The 21,006-nt window shown below is 49.7% G+C and overlaps 1 protein-coding gene across 1 annotated transcript in view; it reads right to left on the reverse strand.

Moving 5' to 3' along the window:
* The window catches only part of LOC119965012 (soluble guanylate cyclase 88E-like), a 678,135-nt gene that overhangs the window by 518,669 nt on the left and 138,460 nt on the right, over positions 1-21,006 (reverse strand). Inside the window, exons 3-4 of the mRNA XM_038795212.1 lie at positions 2,417-2,556; positions 283-417 (exon numbers count right to left, since the gene is read on the reverse strand). Of these exons, the coding sequence (XP_038651140.1) occupies positions 283-417; positions 2,417-2,556 (275 nt within the window). The remainder of the gene's footprint in view (positions 1-282; positions 418-2,416; positions 2,557-21,006) is intronic.

Here is a 21,006-nt window from a genome sequence, read left to right on the forward strand (position 1 = left end):
AAGGTACTCTCACATGACAACACTCAGCATTGTGTGTAGTTGTGATTGTAGTGCACACTAAGCACTGTGTAATGTTATGATTGCCATGTACACTCAGCACTGTATGTGTGCGATTGTGATTGTCGCATATTCTCAGCATCAGGTGCTGTTTTGATTGTCATGCACACTCGCCGCTAGAGATCATTGGAGATTGATCTAGCTGTACCTTTTCTACTCTGAAGCTTGGGTGTGTGTTTCAGATTGTCAGCTTCCCTCGCAGTCGTTTCCCCACTGGTCTCTTACCTCATGGTGACATGTGAGTAGTCACCCACTAACTGCTCAGACAGCACCTCCACATGAATATCGGTGTCGTAGAATTGCTTCCCCATCTGTCGGAGCTGACCCATGGCATAATGAAGATAACCTTTCCGCTTGCTCCTGTCAGAGCAAATAATTATATTGCTGCAGCACTGTTCAAAAGCATTTTACAGTCTTTCAAGTAGTTTTAAAAGTATAGTTCCTGTTGTACTTAAGGAAACATAGAACATAGAACATAGAACAGTACAGCACAGAACAGGCCCTTCGGCCCTCGATGTTGTGCCGAGCCATGATCACCCTACTCAAACCCACGTATCCACCCTATACCCGTAACCCAATAACCCCCCCCTTAACCTTACTTTTTAGGACACTACGGGCAATTTAGCATGGCCAATCCACCTAACCCGCACATCTTTGGACTGTGGGAGGAAACCGGAGCACTCAGAGGAAACCCACACACACACGGGGAGGACGTGCAGACTCCACACAGACAGTGACCCAGCTGGGAATCGAACCTGGGACCCTGGAGCTGTGAAGCATTTATGCTAACCACCATGCTACCGTGCTGCCCCAATTTGTGCACAACAAGATCCCAAAAACAGCAATATGGCAATGCCCAGATAATCTGTTTATTGTGATGTTGATTGAGGGATAAATATTGTTTCGGACCCTTGGGAGAACTACCCTTTTCTTATAAAATCATAGAATCCATAGAATCCAATGCAGTAGGAGACCATTCGGCCCATCAAGGGCAGCACGGTAGCATTGTGGATAGCACAATTGCTTCACAGCTCCAGGGTCCAGGTTCGATTCTGGCTTGGGTCACTGTCTGTGTGGAGTCTGCACATCCTCCCCGTGTGTGCGTGGGTTTCCTCCGGGTGCTCCGGTTTCCTCCCACAGTCCAAAGATGTGCAGGTTAGGTGGATTGGCCATGATAAATTGCCCTTAGTGTCCAAAATTGCCCTTAGTGTTAGGTGGGGTTACTGGGTTATGGGGATAGGGTGGAGGTGTTGACATTTGGTAGGATGCTCTTTCCAGGAGCCGGTGCAGACTCGATGGGCCGAATGGCCTCCTTCTGCACTGTAAATTCTATGATAATCTATGATAAGTCTGCACTGACCCTCTGAAAGAGCACTATACCTAGGCCCACTCCCCCATCCACTCCCCCCTATCCCCGTAAAACCTTAACTTTACTTGCACATTCCTGAATACTAAGGGGCACTTTAGCATGGTCAGTCCACCTGGGCTACACATCTCTGAACTCTGGGAGGAAACTGGAGAACCCAGAGGAAACTCACACAGATATGGGGAGATATGCAAACTCTATTCCCCAAGGCCATAATTGAACCTGGGACCCTGACGCTGTGAGGCAACAGTGCTATGTTCAAGATTGTGTCATGGGATCTTTCAGATTGACCCGAGCAAATAGAGCTAGGCCTTTCCCTTACTGGAACATAGAACATAGAACATTACAGCGCAGTACGGGCCCTTCGGCCCTCGATGTTGCGCCGACCTGTTAAACCATCTGAAGCCTATCTGAAGCCTATCTGACCTACACTATTCCATTTTCATCCATATGTCTATCCAGTGACCACTTAAATGCCCTTAAAGTTGGCTCCCTCTCAACACTTCACTGGAGCATCAACCTTGATTTTGGTGCCCAATTCCTGCAGTAGCACTTGAACCCAGACCTCGTCAGACAGTGGAGAGGGTGCTGACACTCTGACCCTGATGTGGACTGACTTTACTCAGTTATCCAATATCTCACTGGCCCGTCACCTCCCTCTATACACATAGGCGGCACAGTAGCACAGTGATTAGCACTGTTGCTTCATAACGCTAGGGATGCAGGTTCGATTCCCGGCTTGGGTCACTGTCTGTGCGGAGTTTAAATGTTCTTCCTGTGGCTGCGTGGGTTTCCACCGGGTCTTCCGGTTTCCTCCTGCAAGTCCTGAAAGGCGTGTTTGTTAGGTGAATTGGACATTCTGAATTCTCCCGAAGGTGGCTGAGCGTGGCGACTAAGGGATTCTCAAGGTAACTTCATTGCAATATTAATGTAAGCCTACTGGTGACACTAATAAAGATTATTAGTATAAGGTTCGCCACGTGTATACAGTACCTATAGTGAAGGGTGACTCCTGTTGCTGATTCCTCTTGACAGAAAAAGGTTGGAGGCTGAACCTTGGGGTAGCTGAAACGCAAATACTCGTGTAGATTGTCCAAACCATTCACAAAGTCACGCACATGCCTTCCCAGGACCTGGAGGAATGGGAAAAGAGGCATCAGAACATGGTGCAAAAATCAGAGCATAAGATTCTGGAACACAAGGGGTTAACATGTGATTGGGTAGAGTTCCACCCAAACAGTAATTTAAGAGAACACATCACCCATACCAAGGAGTCAGTCCAGTGTTGGGCAGGGACATGTGTACAAGCAATCACAGAGTGCCTACTGGGCAGAAAGACCCACCGAGTCTGCACTGTCCTTCCTAAAGAGAATCCCACCCAAGCCCCTTCCCCACCCTATCCCCATAACTCCATCTAACCTGCACATCTTTGGACTGTGGAAGAAAACCGGAGCACCCGGAGGAACCCAAGCAGACATGGGGAGAAAGTGCAAACTCCATACAGACAGTCACCCAAGGCCAGAATTGAACCCGGGTCCCTGGCCCTGTGAGGCAGCAGTGCTAACTACTGTGCCACATGGAGACAGGTTTACTTTATATATGTACAGGGTTCTTGTAGTTAATAAATACATATGGTCAACCTACTTTCGACTTTCAGGACTTCATTAAGACATTACAAATGGTATCCAAGACTGAGTGTACAACATGGTGGCAGTGAATGGAGAAACCTAAAACTTCACGACTGTGGAGAAAAATTAAAATGCTGCAAGACTGAAGAAAAATTAAAACGAACATACTGACCACAATAAAAGTTTGAGAAATAAATGTGTCAGTTAAATCGCCTGGGAAAAGCTCCATAGAATAGAGAAGTGGCAGAGTGAGAGAGAAAGGATTAGGGACAGAGAGAGAGGAGAGGCAGAGAGATAGAGAAGAGGGGGACAGCAAGGAAGGAGGTGGGGCATATAGAGTGGAAAGGGACAGCGAGAAAGAGGGAGAGGGAGGAGGGGCAGTGGGAGAGGTTGGGGCAGAGAGCGCAATAGAGAGGAGGAGTAGCATTAAGACAGAAAGAAAGGGGATATAGAGAAGGTGGGACAGAGAGGATGAGAGAGGCATAGAGAGGAGTGGCAGAGGGAGCAGATGATGGTGGAGAGAATAGGGGGATTATAGAGAAAGGAGGGGGGCAGTTAGAGAGGAGGAGCAGTGAGAGAGGAACAGGTAGAAATTTCCTTCCCTGAAAGACATTAGTGAACCAGATGGGCTTTTACAACAATCGACAATGGTCATCATTCGACTTTTAATTCCAGATTTTTATTTTTATTGAATTCAAATTTCACCATCTGCCATGGCAGGATTTGAATGGGGAGAGAGAGAATGAGGGAGAGAGAGAGCGGAGGGGGGACATAGAGAGAGAGGAGGAGCAGCAGCGTGAGTGAGAGGAGGAGGCTAGAGATAAAGGAGGAGCGGCAGATAGTGGGAGAGGATGAGGGTCAAAGTTAATGAGAGGAGTAGGGGCAGAGGGGGCATTGAGAGAGGAGGAGTAGGAGGGTCAGAGATGGAAAGGAGGAGGAAGGGGAGCAAGAAGGGGAGATAAGGGGCAGTGAGAGAGGAAGAGGGGCAAAAAGAGAGAGGAAGGGGCAGAGCGAGTGAGAGGAGGAGTGTGGTGGCACAGAGCAGAGGGAGGTCATTCGGCCCATTGGGTCTGCACCAGCCCTTGGAAAGAGCAGCCCACTTAAGCCCATGCCTCCACCCTAGCCCCGTAACCCAGTAACCCCACCAAACCTGTTTGTGACACTAAGGGCAATTTGTCATGGCCAATCCACCTAACCTGCACATCTTTGGACTGTGGGAGGAAATCGGAGCACCCAGAGGAAACCCACGCAAACACAGGGAGAACAAGCAGACTCCGCAGAGACAGTGTCCCAAGCTGGGAATCGAACCTGGGACCCTGGAGCTATGAAGCAACTGTGTTAACCATTGTGCTAGCGTGGTGACCTCTAAGTTATGGGTAGAAGGCTGGAGACTGGGGATGAGAAAAATATCAGCCATGATTGAATGGCGGATCAGACTCGATGGCCCGAGTGGCCTAATTCTGCTCCTGTGACTTATGGTCTCATGTTACAGCCCTTGGCCTGCAAACACAGCCTGCATTGCTGCTCACGGAGGCAGGTCCTCAAGCACTAGAAATATACAATACCGTTGCCATCGACAGAGAAGGCGAAAGCAAAAGCTTCAATGCAGTAGTACAGTACTTTGATCGGCATTGCTCCCCAAAGAAAAATGAAACATTTGAATGTTATCTATTGCGTGGTTCATACGCGTATCAAAAAATCAGGGAAATCTGTTGACTCTTTTGTTTATGACTTGCTGTTGAATGTGCAGTCATGCAATTTTAGTACTCTATACTCTTTGATGATCCATGAGCAAATAGTATTCAGTGTATCGAATGGAAAGTATGTGAGAGGTTATTCATAGAATTTACAGTGCCGAAGAAGGCCACTCGGCCCATCAAGTCTGCACCGGCTCCTGGAAAGAGCACCCTACCCAAGCCCACACTTCCACCCTATCCCCATAACCCAATAACCCCACCCAACACTAAGGGCAATTTTGGACACTAAGGGCAATTTATCATGGCCAATCCACCTAACCTGCGCATCTTTGGACTGTGGGAGGAAACCGGAGCACCCGGAGGAAACCCACGCAGACACAGGGAGGCTGTGCAGACTCCCCACAGGAAGTGACCCAAGCCTAAATTGAACCTGGGACCCTGCAGCTGTGAAGCAATTGTGCTATCCACAATGCTACTGTGCTGCCCTTATTGAGGGAGGAGGACCTGAAATTAGAAAATGCTATCAAGATCTGCCATGCAAGTGAGCTAGCTGTGTGATGTTGTACGAAGTAAATAATAGCCTGATGGGAAAACTGGTCAACTACTGGGTACAATGTAGGAAAAGCTGACTTTGCATGACCTAAAGCCTGAATAAGATCAGAGAAAGTCAAGCTGTTCCGAAAGGCCTGGGCTCCGCAAATTCTGATAAGACTAACTCGTCATAACCCAAAGCAGTCTAAATGCGACAAGATAGGGTCAGAACAAGTCTCCTCCGATTCTTAAACATACGATCAAAGGACAAGATAATGGTATGAGACATAGAGTCCTGAAAGGTCAGCAAGATGACGCCTGTTTTATAATATTGCTTATGTTTGTACTTCTGATTGAATTCCTGACCAAGCTGTAGTCACGTAATCCTGATTCTGATAATGTATAAATACTGAGCTGATTCTCTGTGAAAGCGCGAATTTGGGAAGGAAACAGCAGTTTTGCTGACTGCTCTCTGACTTCAAGTTTCAGCCATTTCTGCATGCAGTTGTAATTCGTAAATAAAGCTTTGTTATGTTTTCTTAACGAGCGTTGTTGAATCTTTCTATCACAGTCCAAAATCGGGAAAAATATTGACTTCTACATTGCTTCTACAAGCAAAAACCAAAACCCTGAAGTGAATTCCATGGGGGACTGAAGAAGTGATCGAGCCACGACCGGGAGGGAAGAGACGGACGCCGGCACAAGGTATGATTCACCTTGGTCTCTCTCTCTCGGATCTGTGGTGCGACCCCTCGTCCCTGACGGAGGAAACTAACAGGTGACGGTTCTCGAATCTAAATTTGACTGTGAGTAGAGAGCTTAGGGTCAGGGACCCGATTGTAGTTAACATTAGGTCAGGGACCTCCTGCTCTTGTTTTCAAATCCGGATCAGGTTTATACAGGTTTAAGTTTAGCTCAGGGACCCAGTGAATAAGTTTGGGTCAGGGACCCTGTGATTAAGTTTGGGTCAGGGACCCTGTGAATAAGTTTGGGTCAGGGACCCTGTGATTAAGTTTGGGTCAGGGACCCTGTGAATAAGTTTGGGTCAGGGACCCTGTGAATAAGTTTGGGTCAGGGACCCTGTGAATAAGTTTGGGTCAGGGACCCTGTGATTAAGTTTGGGTCAGGGACCCTGTGATTAAGTTTGGGTCAGGGACCCTGTGAATAAGTTTGGGTCAGGGACCCTGTGATTAAGTTTGGGTCAGGGTCCCTGTGATTAAGTTTGGGTCAGTGACCCTGTGAATAAGTTTGGGTCAGGGACCCTGTGAATAAGTTTGGCTCAGGGACCCTGTGAATAAGTTTGGGTCAGTGACCCTGTGAATAAGTTTGGGTCAGGGACCCTGTGAATAAGTTTGGGTCAGGGACCCTGTGAATAAGTTTGGGTCAGTGACCCTGTGATTAAGTTTGGGTTAGGGCCCCTGTGAATAAGTTTGGGTCAGGGACCCTGTGATTAAGTTTGGGTCAGGGTCCCTGTGAATAAGTTTGGGTCAGGGACCCTGTGATTAAGTTTGGGTCAGGGACCCTGTGATTAAGTTTGGCTCAGGGACCCTGTGAATAAGTTTGGGTCAGGGACCCTGTGATTAAGTTTGGGTCAGGGACCCTGTGATTAAGTTTGGGTCCGGGACCCTGTGAATAAGTTTGGGTCAGGGAGCCTGTGATTAAGTTTGGGTCAGGGACTCTGTGATTAAGTTTGGGTCAGGGACCCTGTGATTAAGTTTGGGTCAGGGACCCTGTGATTAAGTTTGGGTCAGGGACCCTGTGATTAAGTTTGGGTCAGGGACACTGTGATTAAGTTTGGGTCAGGGACCCAGTGAATAAGTTTGGGTCAGGGACCCTGTGAATAAGTTTGGGTCAGGGACCCTGTGAATAAGTTTGGGTCAGAGACCCTGTGAATAAGTTTGGGTCAGGGACCCTGTGAATAAGTTTGGGTCAGGGACCCTGTGAATAAGTTTGGGTCAGGGACCCTGTGAATAAGTTTGGGTCAGGGACCCTGTGAATAAGTTTGGGTCAGGGACCCTGTGATTAAGTTTGGGTCAGGGACCCTGTGATTAAGTTTGGGTCAGGGACCCTGTGAATAAGTTGGGGTCAGGGACCCTGTGAATACGTTTGGGTCAGGGACCCTGTGATTAAGTTTGGGTCAGGGACCCTGTGATTAAGTTTGGGTCAGGGACCCTGTGAATAAGTTTGGGTCAGGGACCCTGTGATTAAGTTTGGGTCAGGGACCCTGTGATTAAGTTTGGGTCAGGGACCCAGTGAATAAGTTTGGGTCAGGGACCCTGTGAATAAGTTTGGGTCAGGGACCCAGTGAATAAGTTTGGGTCAGGGACCCTGTGAATAAGTTTGGGTCAGGGACCCAGTGAATAAGTTTGGGTCAGAGACCCTGTGAATAAGTTTGGGTCAGGGACCCTGTGATTAAGTTTGGGTCAGGGACCCTGTGAATAAGTTTGGCTCAGGGACCCTGTGATTAAGTTGGGATCAGGGACCCTGTGATTAAGTTTGGGTCAGAGACCCTGTGAATAAGTTTGGGTCAGAGACCCTGTGATTAAGTTTGGGTCAGGGACCCTGTGATTAAGTTTGGGTCAGGGACCCTGTGAATAAGTTTGGCTCAGGGACCCTGTGAATAAGTTTGGCTCAGGGACCCTGAGATTAAGTTTGGGTCAGGGAGCCTGTGAATAAGTTTGGGTCAGGGACCCTGTGAATAAGTTTGGGTCAGGGACCCTGTGATTAAGTTTGGGTCAGGGACCATGTGAATAAGTTTGGGTCAGGGACCCTGTGAATAAGTTTGGGTCAGGGACTCTGTAATTAAGTTTGGGTTAGGGACCCAGTGAATAAGTTTGGGTCAGGGACCCTGTGAATAAGTTTGGGTCAGGGACCCAGTGAATAAGTTTGGGTGTGGGACCCTGTGATTAAGTTTGGGTCAGGGACCCTGTGATTAAGTTTGGGTCAGGGTCCCTGTGATTTGATTTTGGTACCAGGAACTGTTTTCACATTTTTTGCCAGGAACACAGTATTTCTTTATGTGTTCAGAAACCCCTTCTCAAGAATGTAATTTTCGTATATTATCAGCAGCTTTAAACAATAAATTAGATAACAATATCTGGCCACTAGGTGACACATGGAACTTGGAACTTTGACAATTGCATTGATGCAGAAAAAGCGATTTGGGGAAAAAACGGCCTTCAAATGGAAAGCTTTAATTTCAGAATTGAAAAAACAGTCCTCTAAACGCCACAGACAATCGCTATTAATGAGTTGGAGAGATAACGCCCGCAGGAAAGGGATTGATGATTGTGTGGATGGTAAAGTAAAAAATTGGGAGACTTTAAAATTGGTATGTGAACTTTGGGATAGAAAGCATAAACAACAAAGCAAAAATAAAAAATCTCCAACCAATAGGCACATAGGGTTAGCCCATAAGATTAAACGAAATGAGGATCCTCCCAGTTGCATGTCGATATTTTCCTTTTCAGGCGACACTGAGGAAGAGGAGGGTTTGACCCCTAGATCTCCCCTGTGTCCCGCACTCCCCGCTCTGTCAGTGCAACCACCCCAAGTCCAGCCTCCCCCTTGCAATGTTATACTGACACGGGAGAACAGCCCTAGCCGCCTTGCCTCCTTGCTGCCAGGCTCATAACACACAGGGAACTGTCATACGTCCGTTCTCCATACATTATAAACCACCCTTCTCTACGGAGGACATGATCATTTACTAAAGGGTGTTGATCAAAAGATCCACAAGAAGGGAATTGTGGAAGGGAAGTTAATGAGTTACCAATTTAGAAGCATGCTGGGAATATTGACTATATTTTAACACTGCTTTTGAGCAAAATTAAGTAGGTCAGATAATATAAACTAAATACTGCTTGGTATGTTGTCCTGGCCTTATTATGATAATAATTGGTTCTTCTGAAGGACAGCAAAATGCGTACTTGAATTGTTTTTAAACCAAGGGTAAAACATTCATATTTCCTCTTGCGAATGTTCCCAAGCTTTATCTCTTCTAAATTGTTTAGTTCACACTATATCAGTTTAAAAGAAAGAAAGTGCCTTCAACAGTGCCTTTGCGAATAAAAGTAATTGAATATGAATAAGTTTTTAGATTACGTGAAAAGACGTAAATGGCATCACGCCAAGTTCTCCGCCCCTTAGATTCTGCAGGAAACATTAACCATTTCAGCAGACAGTTGACCTCTTCTGAATTGACAAAGAAAAAATATACGTCTCTAAGAATAGCCAATGCCTATAAAATCAATCATTGGAAATTGACTTAAAATGTGTGCTATTCATAGCCCTCAGGAAGGATGTACCGCAACTAGCGACACCTGACGCTATTAGGCAGACAGACACTCTGCAAATTAGGAGCGGTAATACATCGCATTGATAATGGAATGTTTATAGAACTGTCTCAAATACGAGCTCACCAGCTGCAAAATTTAATAACTTCTGAGCCTGCGCCCGATCGCTCTGTGTCTGTGTTCCATGCTGGCAGCGGAACATTAACCCTTACAGTACCACTGTTTAAAAACAAAATCTAAAAGCTGCAGAAAGTCTTACAAAAGATTAATGACCCTTGGACACAGCTATTAAAACACCCGATAGAGTCCAGATGAGAGAGTATAGTGACCCACTGCACAGCTTGGTATGCTCATGAGGATGAGCACGCATACAATTTATAAATACAACTGTCAACGGCCAGGCCACTCCGTTAGGGATTGCCCATCACTCCGACGACGAGGTAGATTTCAACCCCGTCGGAAGACACCCTTCACTGCCTCCAACCCCTACTGACTAGCCCAATCGAACTTTCCGGTCCTCTCAACAGACCACTCTGATGAGCCCACAGCTAAGATTTACATCTTAGCCCATTTCCTTTTTTTCTAAATATAATTTTTATTGGAATTTTTTACAGAAAATATAAAACATAACGACAAACAATGAAATGCAACAAAATAACCCATAATAACCGTACCACCCCCAGACCGTATCGACGCATGTATCACATCCCCCCACCCCCCCAACCCCAATGAACAACAAAAGAACTTCAAAATAATTTAAATTAAATTAACAAACATAGTCATCGTCCGCCCCCCCCCCCCCCTTTTCCCTTTCCCCCCCCCCCCCCCCCCCCCCCCCCGGGTTGCTGCTGCTGCTGTCCCCGTGCCCTATCGTTGAGCCAGAAAGTCGAGAAAAGGTTGCCACCGCCTAAAGAACCCTTGTACCGACCCTCTCAGGGCGAATTTGACCTTCTCTAGCTTAATGAAACCCGCCATGTCATTTAACCACGCTTGGGGGCCTCGCATCCTTCCATTGTAGCAAGATCCTTAGCCGGGCTACTAGGGATGCAAAGGCCAGCACACCGGCCTCTTTCGCCTCCTGCACTCCCGGCTCCACCCCAACCCCATAAATCGCGAGTCCCCATCCTGGCTTGACCCTGGATCCCACCACCCTCGACACTGTCCTCGCCACCCCCTTCCAGAACTCCTCCAGCGCCGGGCAAGCCCAGAACATATGGGCATGGTTCGCTGGACTCCCCGAGCACCTGACACACCTGTCTTCACCCCCAAAGAACCTACTCATCCTTGTCCCAGTCATGTGGGCCCGGTGCAGCACCTTGAATTGGATGAGGCTAAGCCGCGCACACGAGGAGGAAGAATTAACCCTCTCCAGGGCATCAGCCCATGTCCCGTCCTCGATCTGTTCCCTCAGTTCCCCCTCCCACTTAGCTTTCAGCTCCTCTACTGACGCCTCCTCCGCCTCCTGCATAACCTTGTAGATATCAGATATCTTCCCCTCTCCGACCCAGACCCCCGAAAGCGCCCTGTCGCTCACCCCCCTCGCAGGAAGCGAAGGGAATCCCTCCACCTGCCGCCTAGCAAATGGCTTTACCTGCAGATACCTGAACATGTTCCCCGGGGGGAGCCCAAATTTCTCCTCCAAATCCCCCAGGCTCGCAAACCTCCCATCAATAAACAGGTCCCTCAGCTGTCTGATGCCCGCTCTGTACAAACCCTGAAATCCCCCATCAATGTTCCCGGGGACGAGCCTATGGTTCCCCCATAACGGAGCCTCCATCGAGCCCCCCACTTCTCCCCTATGTCGCCTCCACTGCCCCCAAATCTTGAAGGTAGCCGCCACCACCGGACTCGTGGTATACCTCGTAGGAGGGAGCGGCCACGGCGCCGTTACCAGGGTCCCCAGGCTTGTATCTCCACAGGACGCCCTCTCCATCCGTTTCCATGCTGCCCCCTCCCCATCCCCTGCCATCGGAGCCGCGTAGAGCAGCCTCACCCAATTGATGAATCCCTCCCCGAATCCGAACCACTCCAGCACCTCCCACAGGTACCCCCACTCAACTCTATCAAACGCTTTCTCCGCATCCAGCGCCACCACTATCTCCGCCTCCCCCTCCACTGCCGGCATCATAATAACATTTATCAGCCTCCGCACATTCGTGTTGAGCTGCCGTCCCTTGACAAATCCTGTCTGATTACGTATCCATGTATCACCCCTGGCACACAGTCCTCTATCCTGGTGGCCAGGATCTTCACCAGCAACTTAGCGTCAACATTGAGGAGCGAGATAGGCCTGTATGATCCACACTGCAAGGGGTCCTTATCCCGCTTTAGGATCAGAGAGATCAGTGCCCGCGACATCGTCGGGGGCAAAGCTCCCCCCTCCCATGCCTCATTGAAAGCTCGCACCAACAGGGGGCCCACCAGATCCGCATACTTTTTATAAAATTCCACCGGGTACCAGTCCGGCCCCGGCGCCTTACCTGACTGCATTTGTCCAATCCCCCTGACTAGCTCCTCCAACTCTATCGGCGCCCCCAGCCCCTCTACCAGCTCCTCTTGAACCCTTGGGAACCGTAGCCTGTTCATGAAGCTCTCCATCCCCCCTCTCCCCATCGGAGGTTCTGACTGGTACAGTTCCTCGTAGAAGTCCCTAAAGACCCCATTTACTTCTGTCCCCTTCTGCACTACATTCCCACCCCTATCCGTCACTCCACCGATTTCCCTAGCCGCATCTCGCCTGCGGAGCTGATGCGCCAACATCCTGCTCGCCTTCTCCCCATACTCATATACCGTGCCCTGCGACCTCCTCCACTGTGTCTCTGCCTTTCTGGTGGTCAACAAGTCAAATTTGGCCTGCAAACTGCGCCGTTCCCCCAGCAACCCCTCCTCCGGTGCCTCCGCGTATCTCCTGTCCACATCCAGGAGCTCTCCCACCAGTCTCTCCCTCTCCTTCCTCTCCCTCCTTTCCCTATGGGCCCGGATGGAGATCAGCTCCCCCCGGATCACTGCTTTCAGAGCCTCCCAGACCATCCCCACCCGGACCTCCCCCATATCATTGGTATCAAGATACCCCTCAATACTTCCCCGGACCCTCCTACACACCTCCTCATCAGCCAGCAGCCCCACATCCAGGCGCCAGAGCGGGCGCTTGTCCCGCGCCTCCCCCATCTCCAGATCAACCCAGTGCGGAGCATGGTCTGAGATTGCTATGGCCGAATACTCTGCATCCTGCACCTTCGGGATCAATTCCCTGCTCAGGATGAAAAAATCTATTCGGGAATAGACCCTATGGACATGAGAGAAAAAGGAATACTTCCGCGCTCTTGGCCTCCCAAACCTCCAGGGATCCACCCCTCCCATCTGGTCCATAAACCCCCTCAGCACTCTGGCCGCCGCCGGTCTCCTACCCGTCCTTGAACTGGACCGGTCCAGTGGGGGATCCAGCACTGTGTTAAAGTCTCCCCCCATGATCAGGCCCCCTGCCTCCAGGTCCGGAATGCGGCCCAACAAGCGCCTCATGAAGCCGGCATCATCCCAATTCGGGGCATATACATTAACCAGCACCACCTTCTCTCCCTGCAGCCTACCCTTCACCATAATATATCTGCCCTCCTTGTCCGACACCACCTCAGCCGCCTCGAACGCCACCCTCTTCCCCACCAGGATCGCCACCCCCCGGTTCTTCGCGTCCAATCCTGAGTGAAAAACCTGCCCCACCCACCCCTTCCTCAGACGAACCTGGTCCGCCACCTTCAAGTGGGTCTCCTGGAGCATAGCCACGTCCGCCTTCAGCCCTTTCAGATGAGAAAATACCCTGGTTCTCTTAACCGGCCCATTCAGCCCCCTCACGTTCCAGGTAATCAGCCGAATCAGAGAGCAACCTGCCCCTCTCCCCCGCCGGCTAGCCATAGCTTATCGACTGCTCGCCCCAGGCCAGCTCGCCCCGCCTGACCCGTTCCCCACGGCGATAACGCCTCTCCTCTACCCCCCCGGCCCACGCCAGCTCCTTCCTGGCCATTCCAGCAGCAACCCGGTATCTCCCCCCTACCCCCCCAGGCTAGGACCCCACCTAGCCGCGACGCACCCTCCATGGTACTTCCGTGAGTCAGCTGACTTCTGCTGACCCGGCAGCTCCTGTCAAAACCCATCTCCTCCCGGCATGGGGTCATCCCCCTCTTGCCACACCTCCTTGGCACCGCTTCAGCGCGGGAAAGAAAACCAGTAGAGGCCACGCCCCCACCTCCAGCTCCGCCCCCCCTGCCCCGCAGCGCGGACAACCAGAGGAAAGCCCGCACTTTCACACTGCCCCACCCCACCCTTCTGACACAGCTCCTCAAAATCCAGTTTCACCCCAACCCCCAGCCCCGTACAGAAGAGAACATACCCCCAACGTTCCCCACATACCCCACACCCATACCCAACAGACAAACCCACCCACAGAGCAAAAAGAAAAGCAGCATAAAAAAAACACGTGTCAAAATTGAAGAACAGCAACAGCGAAAACAGCAACGGCCAAAGTGTGTCCCCAGATCCTAGTTCGAGTCCAGTTTCTCCGCCTGTACAAAGGCCCACGCCTCCTCCGGGGACTCGAAGTAGTGGTGCCGGTCCTTTTATGTCACCCACAGACGCGCAGGCTGCAGCATTCCAAATCTGACCTGCTTGACATGCAGCACCGCCTTCGTCCGGTTGAACCCGGCCCTCCGCTTAGCCACCTCCGCACTCCAGTCCTGGTAGATTCGCACTACCGAATTCTCCCACTTGCTTCTCCTCTCTTTCTTGGCCCAGCGCAGCACACACTCCCGGTCACTAAATCGATGGAACCGCACCAGCACCGCTGGTTCATTTGCCTTAGGCCTCCTGGCCAGCACTCTAGAACATAGAACAGTACAGCACAGAACAGGCCCTTCGGCCCTCAATGTTGTGCCGAGCCATGATCACCCTACTCAAACCCACGTGTCCACCCTATACCCGTAACCCAACAACCCCCCCCTTAACCTTACTTTTTGTAGGACACTACGGGCAATTTAGCATGGCCAATCCACCTAACCCGCACATCTTTGGACTGTGGGAGGAAACCGGAGCACCCGGAGGAAACCCACGCACACAGGGGGAGGACGTGCAGACTCCACACAGACAGTGACCCAGCCGAGAATCGAACCTGGGACCCTGGAGCTGTGAAGCATTCATGCTAACCACCATGCTACCCTGCTGCCCCTAAATAAATCTGGAGTGCCCAATTCATTATTTCCACCTACCCTGCACATCTTTAGTTGTGGGGGTGAAACCCACGCAAACACAGGGAGAATGTGCAAGCTCCCTCAAGCTCCAGGGGCAAATGGAAGGACCCCGCTCCCATCAATGAGCTCAACATCGTGGTCACGTACCACGGGAGATCCGACCCCTCCAGCCCCTCCGCCAGGCCCAGGATCCTCAAATTCTTTCGCCTCGTGCGAACGTCCAGCTCCTCCAAGCGGTCTTGCCACTTTTTGTGAAGTGCCTCGTGCAACTCCACTTTCCCCACGAGGACCACGGCCTCCTCCTCCCGCTCAGCGGCCTGCTGCTGCAACTCCCGGATAGACACCTCCTGGGCCACCTGAGCTCCAAGCAGCTTGTTGGTAGTCGCATTCAGTGAGTCCAGCAACTCAGCCTTCAGCTCTGCAAAACAGCGCAGAAGAGCAGCTTGCTGCTCCTGCGCCCACTTCCACCAGTCCTCGGGTGTTCCGCCGGCTGCCATTTTGTCCTTCTTCCCCCGCTTTTCTTGTGGAGCTGCTGCAGCCTTTTCCTTTGCCCCACTCCGGGTGAGCACCATAAATTATGGGGAATGCTCCTCTAGACACCTTCCCCCACCGGGATTCGTCGAGACAGCGGCGTTTGGGGCCCTCAAATCGGCCCAAAAGTCCTTAAGTAGCGGGAGCTGCGGTGCGGCCTAGCCGCAACTCCAAAGCCGGTTTTCTGACCGCTCCACTCCTAGTCCAGGCCATCCACCGGTGGAGAATCTGAGAAGGAGTGTTCCCACACAGGGAAAATTCCAAACAGCACCACTACGAGCCCTTAAAAGAGCCCCAAAGTCCGAAAATAGTGGGAGCCACTGAACGTGCGGCTTAGCTCCGCATCACCGCTACCGGAAGTCCGTCTCCGCTTCTTCAATGGCCTTGGTGAGATCTTTTCACAGTTCTTCCCTCTGCTGCTAGAATTCAGCTTTCATAAAGGCCCTCAGGTCAGCTTGAGACCTATAAGCTGGCCCTTCCCCCGCTAGCATGCTTGCAGAGGCTTTTGTTTGTTGCTGTTCAGACAAATCTTGCACTGTTTCTGAGGGTCTGATAACCAAGAAACATCCTATTCCTGGGAGAAAATACTCCTTGAACATTCACCCACACCTTTTCATCGAAATTCCAACCCGTGCTGCCCAAAAAAAGAGCTCTTTTCTGCAACCTTAGGCAGGAGCTGCCTCTGTGTGCTCACGCACTTCATGATGCACACCGGAAGTCTCCCCCATTTCCTTTTTGATTGACACGGGTGCTACTTATTCTACATTGGACTGGACTTTATTTCAGAAGCAGAGATTTCCCCTTTCTGATAACCATGTGGAACTTGCTGGTTTCATGTGGGAAGATGCTGTTTATCCGCTTACGAATCCGCTCTCTGTTCAACTTGAGGGCAGGGAATGTTGCATTCCTTTCACGGTTACCCGCGTCCTCGGTGACAACCTGGCTGGACGTGATTTGCTGTGTCCCTTGCAGGTGGAAATTGTTTGCCTTGATAACGGCATTACTATATCAGCTATCCCGCAGGCCCAGCTTCAAAATTTTCCCCTTTTCACACTCCACAGTGGTGGTCGATTGATTTTGATCCCTCACACTTTTCACCTCCCTTAGATATTCCCGGTCCACATGTCACTCTTTGCTACGATCATACAGGATGCTCGCCTGATATGGAAAGCATTTACCAAGACGCCATCGGTTCTCTACAATCCATTTCCTTTGTTGGCCTCGCTAAGGGAAAAGAAGGGTCTGCCTTTCTTGTCGATTTACCCCACGGTCTGTGCGTCAGTCGAGACTTGTGTCATCCCACGTGACCCTTTCTGTCAACGAAGGCAACAGTGCCAAGTCCTTGGGATTTCTGGCAGCTGCACTACGAGGACAAGCTGATCCTTTCCTTAATGATAGTCAAACCCTACCCGCAGGCACTTTAGAATATTTTCAATGCCCATTTGTCCTCATTGGCACACTGCGCCACCAACGTTCAGTCCAATCTACGACTTCTGAACTACCCGCAGATTTATGGGCGGCCTCCAAACACGAAGTTGGTCTCACTAATGTCCCTCCCGTTGTTATTAAAGCTAAACCTCACATGCCCTTGCCCTCGATTTCACAGAACCCTTTGCGCCCCGAGGCTGAAAAAGGAGTCTCGGTCATGGGAGCTGAGTCCACAAAAGATCAGCCATGATCTAATTGAATGGCGGAGCAGGCTCGAGGGGCCAGATGGCCTACTCCTGCTCCTAGTTCTTATGATTCAATCATTCCTTCAACAGGGAATTTTGATACCATGCCAATCGCCCTGTAACACCTCGATTCCTCCAGTTCCTAAGATAGGAAGACCATTCGAATGGCGTTTGGTCCAAGACCTCCGACGTATTAATCAGATCGTGGAACCCTTACATCCTATTGTCCCAAACCCGGCTACAATCCTTAGTAATGTCCCACCGGAAGCGACTATTTTCACCCTTGTTGATTTACAACATGCCTTTTTTGCGATACCCCTCACCCCTGAATCGCAATACTTGTTTGCCTTTACATTTAAGGGCAACCAATACACTTGGACTAGGCTCCCACAGGGCGGCATTCATTCTCCAACCCTTTTCTCACAGGCATTGCACTCCCAGTTAACGACATTGTCAACTCCTGGTGGCTCCACCATCATCCAATATTTTGATGACTTACTCCTCGTCAGCCCTGATTTCATCGCCAACCAGCGTGACACCGTTTACCTGGTCACCCGTCTCCATTCGTGGGGATATGTGATCCCTCCCGCTTAAGTTCATAAAAGCCAACGGCAGGTCAAATTTTTGGGTGTCCTAATAAGTGCTACGGATCGCTCCCTTACTCAGGAACGCATTACTCCTATACTACAGACCCCATTTCCTACATCGCCCAAGCAGCTGCGAGCCTTTTTAGGATTGGTGAACTTTTGAAGACAATGGACTCTGAATGTTACTGTACATACTAAAGATTTAACTCCGTACTCCTCTCAAAATGCTCCTCTCAAGTTTGAACTACCTGATTCAGCAAAGCAATCTGTCGTTACTCTGAAAAACGCCCTGGCTACCGCCCCAGCGCTAGGACGACCTATGTATGACAGACCCTTTCAATTGTACGTTAATGTTCTTGATGAATGTGCCACTGGTGTCCTTACACAAGAACACAGTGACCGGCGTCGCCTGGTCGCCTACTATTCTACCAAATTGGATCCTGTAGCTTGCGGGCTACCTCCCTTCACCCAACTTCTTACGGCTGTCCATTTGTTAGCACAGGCAGCCTCTAATCTGACCCTTCACCAGCCAGTACAAGTGCATACCTCGCACTCTATTGTGACTCTCCTAACGTCTCAGCAAACCCAGCATCTGACTCAAGCGCGCTTGAGCCGCTATGAGGTTTCACTATTGCAAAACCCCAACTCTCTTTTCATTACTGTTGTACCTTAAATCCTGCTGTGTTCCTCGAACAGCCCCCCGATAAACTTGCGGACCCGCCACACGATTTTTTGCTTCGGAATCACTTCCTTACCGCGCCTCGTCCAGATTTAATGGACAGGCCTATTGATAATCCAGATCTAATTTTTTATGTTGATGGCAGTTCCTCCATTTCGCTCACTGGCATCCCACAGTCGGGATATGCTGTGGTTACGGACACTGACGTTCGGGAAGCAGCAGCCTTCCAGATCCCCGTCTCTGCACAAAAAGCCAAGCTATTTGCCCTTACTCGAGCATGTGTTTTGGCCACAGATAAAAGTACTGATGTTTACACTGATTCTAGGTATGCCTTTGGTGTGAGCCACGATTTCGGCCAACTCTGGCAACAGCGAGGCTTTCTCACCTCTGCAGGAAGTCCCATTCAAAATGCTCTTTGGGTTAAAAATCTCGATGCTATTCAGCCTCCCCATCAATTGGCAATTATCAAATGTGCTGCGCACACAAAGGGGGACACTCCTGTTCAATTAGGGAATGCCCGTTCTGATTCAGCTGCTAAAGCTGCAGCTTCATCAACCTCTTTGATTGTTCCCAGTGGGGCTAATCAGGCTTTAAATCAGGTACCTGCATTAATGACGAAAGGCATGCCAGAGATAGCTGAAGTTCAAAATTTACAGATGAACGCCTCTGATTCTGAGTGAGCACTATGGAAGTCAATGAGGTGTTCGCACTCCTTGACACGGGACCTCTGGCTTACTCCAGTTGGTCTAGTTTGTATTCCTGATTCTTTATTGCCAGTACTTGTTGATTATTTGCATTCTTGTACCAATCTTGGGAAGGAGGGAATGGTACAGCTGCTCCTGAAAACTTGGTGGCACCCAGATTTGAATACAGCAGCGCAAACGCGGCTAGATCGATGCCTCATTTGCCTATAACATAATAAGGGTAAAGGTATTAAATGCCCTCCAGGAACCACTCCCTTGCCAGATGGTCCTTTTGCCTGTATGCAGCTTGATTTTATTGAATTACCAAAAGTCCAGTGCTACAAATATTGTTTAGTGATAATCAATGTGTTTAGTAAGTGGATTGAAACCTTCCCCACCACTAATTGTACGGCACATATGGTGGTGAAGTTGTCGTTAATGGAAGTCATTCCTCGTTTTGGGGTACCCAAAATGGTGAGCTCAGACAATGGACCACATTTTGTGGCTCGGATCAATACTGGACTGTGCGAAGCACTCGCAATCAAACAGCAATTGCACTGCGCGTATCACCCGCAGGCAGCAGGAATCGTGGAAAGAGCCAACGGGACTTTAAAATAAAAATGATCTAAATTAACTGAAGAAACTGGGTTAAATTGGCTAAAAGTATTACCCTTGGCACTGTTTCACATGCGAGTGATTCCCCATTCGCGGACCGGACTGTCAGCTGCAGAGATAGTCTATGGTCGGCCAATGAGGACTCCCTGGAATTCCCATGGAAAACCCCTAGAGGGAGCAGACCTCCATGTAATGGGGGAACAAATGCAGAACTAGTTGAAGCAATTAACACTTTCTCTGAAGTTTCTCCACTCACAGGTGAAACAGGCGCATCTCCCAGGGACAGCCGTCCCTCGATATCCAGTAATCAAACCCGGAGATTACGGATTGGTGATAAATTGGGACAGAAAGAAACTAGGACAATGCTGGAGTGGACTGGACTCGTACTACTGACGGCACCAACTTCGGTCAAGCTTGAAGGATGTTCCAGTTGGATACATCTATCCGATTTCAAGAAGATAGTCTCCAACCCAGACGAGAACACTGGATGAAGATCTTCATTATAATTTTTGGACTCTCTGGACTATTTAGCCTTAATGGCCACTCGGTAGTAAAAAAACGAACTAAACGAGGCCTGCCTTCCAATACCTATTTACATATGTCATATCTTTACGCCGATAAACTGAATGTAAGCAAGTGTTGGGTTTGTACCCACATCCCCGTCCATTCGAGGGAAGGAATACTTCTCCAATCCCTCCCCTTTCATACTGTAGAGACAGTTGAATGGATTTTACGACAAAATCAAACAGGGATCAGGGGAGATAGGGGAGATATGGAAATATGGAGATCTGCTGGCTATGACATGACTACATTTTCAGCTTCGTATCAACCTACCTATAATCATGCCTTGACTCCACCCTCTCTCACTGTCCACTTGTATAATGTTCAAGGTTCCATATGTTTTAATAAATCAGGGAAAGGAAAGTTAATGGGGCAAAGTAGGTGCAACTTTACAGTTGACTGGCAAGGACCGGAACCAGGCATATCCAACAAGGGCATGTTTAACTGTGATTGGTCCAGGGTATGGAATATAACCTCTAACAGTTCATGGGGACAGACATCCCCAATCCCCTGGATGATATTAGCTATTGATTTTACGGCCTATAATGGAACCTATTTCATATGTGGCACTAAAGCATATCCGTGGCTCCCCATTGATTGGACAGGATCCTGCTTTTTAGGATATGTTGTACCTCAAATGCGTCACCTACCCACCCTTAAGCACTCCCCCCCGCGAGCAAAAAGGACTATTTCTAAAATGGAACAGTTCTTTATGATGGCCTTTCCCTTGTACGGAACGGGCAAGGCATCCAACGAACTGATCAACATGGCCTCAGCATTGGAACAACTGGCGAACGTAACGGCAGCAGAAGCCAGGGACACTGGACAGGCACTGGCCGAGGTCTCAGCTGAGCTAGTGGCTGTCT

This window comes from Scyliorhinus canicula, chromosome 4 (genome assembly GCF_902713615.1).
Source record: "Scyliorhinus canicula chromosome 4, sScyCan1.1, whole genome shotgun sequence".
Taxonomy (NCBI): Eukaryota; Metazoa; Chordata; class Chondrichthyes; order Carcharhiniformes; family Scyliorhinidae; genus Scyliorhinus; species Scyliorhinus canicula.